Source organism: Salmo trutta, unplaced genomic scaffold (assembly GCF_901001165.1).
Source record: "Salmo trutta unplaced genomic scaffold, fSalTru1.1, whole genome shotgun sequence".
NCBI lineage: Eukaryota > Metazoa > Chordata > Actinopteri > Salmoniformes > Salmonidae > Salmo > Salmo trutta.
In genome coordinates this window covers 1317571-1326535 of record NW_021823412.1, presented here as the reverse complement: position 1 = coordinate 1326535, position 8965 = coordinate 1317571, and the positions used below count along the sequence as shown (strand labels likewise).

Here is an 8965-nt window from a genome sequence, read left to right as displayed (position 1 = left end):
GCCTGGTCTCCCCACACCCTGGGGTTAACCTCCCTGGGCAAGGTGGGACGTTTGCGTCCCACCTAGTCAACAGCCAGTGAAATCGCGTGGCGCGCTATAACTTCAATTTCTCAAACATATGACAATGTTACACCATTTTAAAGACAAGACTCTCGTTAATCTAACCACATTGTGCGATTTCAAAAAGGCTTTACAGCGAAAGCAAAACATTAGATTATGTCAGGAGAGTACCCTGCCAAAAATAATCACACAGCCATTTTCAAAGCAAGCATATATGTCACAAAAACCAAAACCACAGCTAAATGCAGCACTAACCTTTGATGATCTTCATCAGATGACACTCCTAGGACATTATGTTATACAATACATGCATGTTTGTTCAATCAAGTTCATATTTATATCAAAAACCAGCTTTTTACATTAGCATGTGATGTTCAGAACTAGCATACCCACCGCAAACTTCCGGTGAATTTACTAAAATTACTCACGATTAACGTTCACAAAATACATAAGAATTATTTTAAGAATTATAGATACAGAACTCCTTTATGCAATCGCGGTGTCAGATTTTAAAATAGCTTTTCGGCGAAAGCACATTTTGCAATATTCTAAGTACATAGCCCGGCCATCACGGCTAGCTAATTTGACACCCACCAAGTTTGGCCCTCACCAAACTCAGATTTACTATAAGAAAAATTGGATTACCTTTGCTGTTCTTCGTCAGAATGCACTCCCAGGACTTCTACTTCAACAAGAAATGTTGCTTTGGTTCCAAATAATCCATAGTTATATTCAAATACCTCCGTTTTGTTTGTGCGTTCAGGTCAGTATCCGAAGGGTGACGCGCGAGCGCATTTCGTGACAAAAAAAATCAAAATATTCATTTACCGTACTTCGAAGCATGTCAACACTGTTTAAAATACATTTTTATGCTATTTTTGTCGTAAAATAGCGATAAGATTCCAACCGGGCGACGTTGAATTCATTCAAAGGCTGAAAGAATTTTTTTTGAGAATTCACATGAACGTGCATCTCCAGTGTCACTATTCTCAGCCTGACCACTCACAAAATCTCCTGCTGTTTTTCGCCCAGAGACAGGAGAGACGTCATTCCACTTTCTGGCGCCTTCTGAGAGCCAATGGAAGCCTTAGAAAATGTCACGTTACAGCAGAGATGCTGTATTTTCGATAGAGATGCCACAGAAGGAGAACAAATTGTCAGACAGGGCACTTCCTGTATGGAATCTTCTCAGGTTTTTGGCCTGCCATATGAGTTCTGTTATACTCACAGACACCATTCAAACAGTTTTAGAAACAAACTTTAGGGTGTTTTCTATCCAAATATACTAATTATATGCATATTCTCGTTTCTGGGCAAGAGAGTAGTAACCAGTTTAAATCAGGTATGTTTTTTATCCGGCCGTGCAAATACTGCCCCCTAGCCCCAACAGGTTAAAGCAACAGACAGCAAGACCATGTTGAAACATCCTGCCTGTCTATTCTGCCTGGTCTCCCCACACCCAGGGGTTAAAGCAACAGACAGTAAGAACATGTTGAAACATCCTGCCTGTCTATTCTGCCTGGTCTCCCCACACCCAGGGGTTGACTACAACTGTTGATCTGAGGCTGTGAACAAAGACAGGGGTCCAACTCCCCAAGAAGGTTGATCATCCTGGAACATGACTCATTTCCTTTTCTCAACACCATGTCGATGATGTCACATGCCTTCTCTGTCCTCTCAGCTATCCCCTTTAGTGAGTCCATTTCCTCACTTCGTTCAGACAGAGTGAGTTGTAATCCCATAAAGAATCTAAGGAAGGTCTTTGGTCAAGATGTCAACGTGGTGATGTGTCTCTTTGACTAGCCTGACTATCAGCCTCCCCATCTGTATAGGACAAGAGATCATTCCAGTTTTCAAAATCATGTCGATGAAATTCTTCCACACAGAGACACTCGATGTCAATCTAAAATGAATCATTGTTTATTGTCAGCGAGCCGGAGAGGTTCCAACCAATCAGGAGCTCTCCCTGGTCAGACCCAACTCAATGTACCATAGTACACATGTCAATCAGGAGCTCTCCCTGGTCAGACCCAGCAGTTGTCTTATAAACGGCTATACACAGACAAGTTATATTTGCATGGTTTAGGATAATTAATGAATCATTACCGTTTTGTTTCATTCATGTGACCGACCAGTACTGGTTCATAACATTTAACAGACCAGTACTGGTTCATAGCATTTAACAGACCAATACTGGTTCATAGCATTTAACAGACCAACACCTCACCAGTCTTCTTCTCTCTAAGCTGAGACCTTGAAACTGAGATATCTCCTTCTCAAAACAACATCTGGGCTTACTGCCAAATTACAGCTACTGATAGTGAGGATTGTACAGTCAGCCACTTGATGAACACACACATTGGTTTATAGAACAGCACATGAATAAAACACAGACATTTGTTAAAAGAATAGCAAACATTAAAATTTCCCTTACAATCATTTAAGTGTCTTTGTCCACAGACTAGGAGACAGGCCTCAGCATCTTCAGATTAGGTGAAGAAGTGTCTTTGTCCACAGACTAGGAGACAGGCCTCAGCATCTTCAGATTAGGTGAAGAAGTGTCTTTGTCCACAGACTAGGAGACAGGCCTCAGCATCTTCAGATTAGGTGAAGAAGTGTCTTTGTCCACAGACTAGGAGACAGGCCTCAGCACCTTCAGATTAGGTGAAGAAGTGTCTTTGTCCACAGACTAGGACAGGCCTTCAGTGGTCTTCAGATTAGGTGAAGAAGTGTCTTTGTCCACAGACCAGGAGACAGGCCCTCAGCACCTTCAGATTAGGTGAAGAAGTGTCTTTGTCCACAGACTAGGAGACAGGCCTCAGTGTCTTCAGATTAGGTGAAGAAGTGTCTTTGTCCACAGACTAGTAGACAGGCCTCAGCACCTTCAGATTAGGTGAAGAAGTGTCTTTGTCCACAGACTAGGAGACAGGCCTCAGCATCTTCAGATTAGGTGAAGAAGTGTCTTTGTCCACAGACTAGGAGACAGGCCTCAGCATCTTCAGATTAGGTGAAGAAGTGTCTTTGTCCACAGACTAGGAGACAGGCCTCAGCATCTTCAGATTAGGTGAAGAAGTGTCTTTGTCCACAGACTAGGAGACAGGCCTCAGCACCTTCAGATTAGGTGAAGAAGTGTCTTTGTCCACAGACTAGGAGACAGGCCTCAGCACCTTCAGATTAGGTGAAGAAGTGTCTTTGTCCACAGACTAGGAGACAGGCCTCAGTGTCTTCAGATTAGGTGAAGAAGTGTCTTGTCCACAGACTAGGAGACAGGCCTCAGCATCTTCAGATTAGGTGAAGAAGTGTCTTTGTCCACGACTAGGAGACAGGCCTCAGCACCTTCAGATTAGGTGAGGAAGTGTCTTTGTCCACAGACTAGGAGACAGGCCTCAGCATTCAGATTACGTGCTACAAGACAGAGGATGGAGGAGAAGGGAAGAGAGAGATCAGAAAGTATGGAGAAGAATGAGGAGTGAGATACACCTGAGATAATGATGTGATGGTGGTTCTATGATACACCTGAGATAATGATGTGATGATGGTCCTATGATACACCTGAGATAATGATGTGATGATGGTCCTATGATACACCTGAGATAATGATGTGATGATGGTCCTATGATACACTGAGATAATGATGTGATGATGGTCCTATGATACACCTGAGATAATGATGTGATGATGGTCCTATGATACACCTATGATGGTCCTATGACCCTGAGATAATGATGTGATGATGGTCCTATGATACACCTGAGATAATGATGTGATGGTGGTCCTATGATACACCTGAATAATGATGTGATGATGGTCCTATGATACACCTGAGATAATGATGTGATGATGGTCCTATGATACACCTGAGATAATGATGTGATGGTGGTTCTATGATAGAACTATAATAAGAGTCATTTATTACGGACAGCAACACAAAAACATGCTTCCATTATGAAAAATACTTTCTCTTTGATCTGGGTAGCTATGTTTTATTTGACCTATATTTAATCATTCCACATATTCAAGGGAGAGATCAAATTAAACTGTCTTACCTAGATCCACTCAAGTGCTTAACAAGATGGTATTCATGTTCAATGAGAGCTTTGAGACAAGCTCCCGTCACTTCTGGTCCTTTAGGGAGGACTGATCTCAGTAGTTCTCTCATTCGGTCCTGTTCAGTTGTTTTCAGCTTTTATTCTGGAGTACTCTTCATCACCAATCATGCTCTTTGACGACAGATCATCTGCTATTGGCATTGGGTTTTTGACTCCCTGAATGAGTATAGCTCTGTGTTTCTTCAGAAACTCCTCAGCAGGAATCCCAGGGAGTGTTAATGCTGAAGGGGGGTGAATTAAATGAATATGTGTTTAGGGTGAACAGCAGCTGGTTCTACATCTAACAGTCTCTCCAGTTATCATTCCCCTGATAGTAATTTATTGAATAGAGCTGACTCCAGGGTTGTAGTCAATTCACATTCAAGTCAGTCAATTAAAATAACAAATAAATAAAAATGGTCTTCCTATAAGTCATTGAAAATTGATGCCCTTTTCCGGTTATTGAATTGGAATTTCAGTTAACTTCCTGAATTGACTGACTTATTTGGAATTGACGCCTACCCTGGCTGACACGATTGTCTATTCTACATAACATACAGAGCCTTGCAAAAGTATTCACACCCCTTGGATTTCTCTATTGTGTTACGTAGTGGGATTAAAATGGATTTAATTGTAATGTTTTGTCAACAATCTACTGAAAATATGGATCAACAACATTGTAGTGACTCCATCATAACGACTTAAATGACAGAGAGAAAAGAAGAATAAAAAAATACAGAATAAAAATATTCCAAAACATCTTATATGCAACAAGGTACTAAAGTAATACTGTAAAAAACATCTACAAACGAAGACACTTTTTGGCCCAAATGCAAAGCCTCATGTTTGGGGCAAATCCAACACATCACTGAGTAACTGCCTCCTTATTTTCCAGCATGGTGGTGGCTGCATCATGGTATGGGAATGCTTGACATCAGCAAATACTGGGGAGTTTTTCAGGATGAAAAGAAACAGTATGGCGCTAAGAACAGGCAAAATCCTAGAGGAAAACCTGGTTCAGCCTGCTTTACACCAGACACAGGAAGAGGAATTCACCTTTCAACAGGACAATAACCTACAACACAAGGTTAAATCTACACTGGGGTTTCTTACCAAGAAGACATTGAATGTTCCTGAGTGGCCAAGTTACAGTTTTGACTTAAATCTGCTTGTAAATCTATGACAAGATGTGAAAATGGCTGTCTAGCCATGATCTCCAACATCTGGACAGAGCTTGAAGAACTTTGAAAATAATAAATGGGCTAATATTGTACAATCCAGGTATGTAAAGCTCTTAGAGACTTACCCAAGAAGACTCCCACCTGTAATGACTCTTAGAGACGTACCCAAGAAGACTTCCAGCTGTAATCCCTGCCAAAGGTGTTTCTAAGTATTGACTCAGGGGGCTGAATACTTATGGAAACACTATTTTAGGTATTTAATTTATATCTAAATATATATATATATTCTTTGACATTAGAGAGTATTTTGTGTAGATTGTTGACAAGAAATGACAATGAAATCCCTTTTAATCCCACTTTGTAACACAATAAAATGTGATGTAGATAGATATACAGAGCCCTGCAAAACTGTCAATGTTCTATATCATTACACCCCGCTGAACATGACTCATGAAGACCTTCATCACCCCACTGAACATGACTCATGAAGACCTTCATCACCCCACTGAACATGACTCATGAAAACCTTCATCACCCCACTGAACATGACTCATGAAGACCTTCATCACCCCACTGACATGACTCATGAAAACCTTCATCACCCCACTGAACATGACTCATGAAGACCTTCATCACCCCACTGAACATGACTCATGAAGACCTTCATCACCCCACTGAACATGACTCATGAAGACCTTCATCACCCCACTGAACATGACTCATGAAAACCTTCATCACCCCACTGAACATGACTCATGAAGACCTTCATCACCCCACTGAACATGATTCATGAAGACCTTCATCACCCCACTGAACATGACTCATTGAAGATCTTCATCACCCCACTGAACATGACTCATGAAGACCTTCATCACCCACTGAACATGACTCATGAAGACCTTCATCACCCCACTGAACATGACTCATGAAGACCTTCATCAGTGTCCTTCATCACAACTTGAAGAGACGTTAGCTCTGGAACCTCATCCACAAAAACAAACTTACATATTGGATGAGAGTCGTTGCTGTATACATCTGAAAAACAAACAATAGCAAATATCATAAAACATTTTAATAGCATCTGTTAGAAAAGGACATTGATGATGGACATACTGTTTATGTCTAGTATTTCTTACCTTTTGATACCACTGATTTCCATACTGTCCTCTCATCTTCCCCGATTAACTCCATCTCAATGTCAACCCCTGTGTTTCCCAATATCATCTGACAACAGCTTGGTGTGGTGTCTGCAGGTAACAGCTGAATCTTCTGTAGAAGGCCATATGGTGCAACGATTGAGACAACAGACAGAGAGAGAGAGAGAGTGAAATAGAATGATATTCCAGTTATTCATATACAATATGACAGATTAATGTCCTCAGCCTGCTAAAACTGCACCTCTGGATAGATGGAAGTGGAGTGGGGATTCTTGAACGCAAACCAACTGTTCAGCTTTAAGGACCCGTTTGGACTTGACAGGAGAAATTCTGAATATCCTTGGGACATCTGATTTTTCTCCCGTTCCTGAACAGCCTACAAAATGAGCAATGTAGTAGTCAGAACAATGTAGTCTCAAAATTCACACAACATGCAGCTCACTGAGCAATCCAATTTTGTCAACATAATCGTTATTGATTTATTATCTTTATTTTAGCAGGATATTATTTTAAAGGTGTACCAGGTAAGTTGACTGAGAAGAGATTCTCTATTACAGCAACGACCTGGGGAAGAGTTACAGGGGAGAGGAGAGGGGATGAATGAGCCAATTGGAAGCTGGGGATGATTAGGTTGCATTGATGGTATGAAGGCCAGATTGGGAGTTTAGCCAGGACACCGGGGTTAACATCCCTACTCTTACGATAAGTGTCATGGGATCTTTAGTGGCCACAGACACCTGTTTAACGTCCCATGTGAAAGACAGCACCCTACACAGGGAAATGTCCCCTTCACTGCCCCGGGGCAATATCCCCTTCACTGCCCCGGGGCAATGTCCCCTTCACTGCCCCGGGGCATTGGGATCTCCTTCGCCCAGAGATAAGTGTGCCATCTACTGGCTCTTCAAATTAATGAGACAGAAATAGATTTCTCACAGAGCTGCATGTTTTCTTTGTAATCTAGAGATTATCAGCTTTCCTTTTGTAAGTTTCAACATACACATGTTGTCACTTCAATGATAGTGTATCACCTCTTTCTGACTGGAGTTTCTGAGGAGCAGGTACAGCCTTGAAATTACTGTTTCCTTTTTTACTGCCATATAGACGACCACGTCACAGTGGACATCTACGTTCCAAGAAAAGACATAGCTCAGTATAACAGAGAGAGTTGAGAACTTGGGATGGAGAATCTTAGCATGGAATCTGGTGACCTCATGCACTTCCTCTAAAGACACTCCATGTTCCTCTACATGAAGAATCTTCATCTCATTCCTCAGGGAAGGGTTGGTCCCTGAACAACACAATAAAAAGGAGACAGAAAGACAAATATTGTATTATTCATCCAACTAAAACACAAAGAATATGCAGTACCAGATCACAGTAAACTCAAACTCCCAGAATAGCTCATTCATTCATTCATTCAGGAAGTGAAACTCAGTTACATGGAAATGTCTTTCTGAATACTATTTCTATATGGTTTTACCTAAACAGACACAGTGTGGCAGATGAACTTCCTCCAGTTCACCTAACTCCATAGTGATGTCCAGCAATGGACCACCTTGTGTGTACTGCATGTCTTTCAGAAGTTGACTGTAGGGATCCCAGTTCCTGAAGTGATACTTCAGAATGACATCTCTCTCACACAGCCAGCGGAGCCCAGACACTGTGCACTCATAACTCCCTTTGGGTGTCCTGTGTCTGAGGGCAACAACAAGATATGGTAGAGAGGGTCAATGGTCAAATGGAGAGGTTGGATTAGAAGACTATTCCCAAAGGTAATGGGGAAATACACTAGCAGGTGGAATGAAATGTTAAAAGTAGTTATTTTACCTGAACATTGTCACTCCCCTGGACAGTGGAAGTCAAGGGCTCAATCTGAAGCCAGTGTGTGGAGTCCTGAACAAGGACAAGCATGTCAGTAATATATATGGGGCCTGTTTCCTGGACACAGATTGAGTCTAGTGCAGGACTTAAAACATGCTCAATGGAAGTTTCAATAGAAAGTTCTTTAAGGTCCAGGACTAGGCTTAATCTGTGTCTGGGAAACTGGCCCATTAAATAAACAGTAATTTATCTAATGTATTTATTCAATGTTACATAGAATGCTGGTGATATATTGATTACACTGTCTAATGAACAAAGGTGACAACATCTAAAATCCTGCATGCCTACAAGCAGAAAACAGGACTATATCTATATCCCAGTATGAATGGTTGGTCAGTACACACCTGGCTTTGAGATTGTGTTTATATTACTAAAGCAGAACACAGGACTGTCTATATCCCAGTATGAATGGTTGGTCAATACACACCTGGCTTTGAGATTGTGTTTATATTACTAAAGCAGAACACAGGACTGTCTATATCCCAGTATGAATGGTTGGTCAGTACACACCTGGCTTTGAGACTGTGTTTATATTACTAAAGCAGAACACTCGACTGTCTATATCCCAGTATGAATGGTTGGTCAGTACACACCTGGC

The 8965-nt window shown here is 41.4% G+C and overlaps 1 protein-coding gene across 1 annotated transcript; it reads right to left on the bottom strand.

Annotated features, from left to right (window-relative positions):
- Nucleotides 1-4229: 4229 nt before the first annotated feature.
- Nucleotides 4230-8325, bottom strand: LOC115190844 (NACHT, LRR and PYD domains-containing protein 1b allele 2-like). The gene is made up of 7 exons (XM_029748904.1): nt 8314-8325; nt 7967-8181; nt 7515-7774; nt 6728-6862; nt 6466-6598; nt 6335-6364; nt 4230-4390 (listed from the first exon to the last, which is right to left on the bottom strand). The coding sequence occupies exons 1-7, from the start codon at nt 8319-8321 to the stop codon at nt 4230-4232; spliced, it is 942 nt and encodes a 313-aa protein (XP_029604764.1). The 5' UTR covers nt 8322-8325.
- Nucleotides 8326-8965: the final 640 nt, after the last annotated feature.

What these genes read in the sequence shown, in the direction of transcription:
- LOC115190844 (XM_029748904.1), bottom strand. An exon ending in GCCACACTGTGTCTGTTTAG is followed by an intron (nt 7,775 to 7,966) that starts GTAAAACCATAT and finishes TGTGTTGTTCAG; the next exon opens with GGACCAACCCTTCCCTGAGG. An exon ending in CAACGACTCTCATCCAATAT is followed by an intron (nt 4,391 to 6,334) that starts GTAAGTTTGTTT and finishes ACCCCCCTTCAG; the next exon opens with CATTAACACTCCCTGGGATT.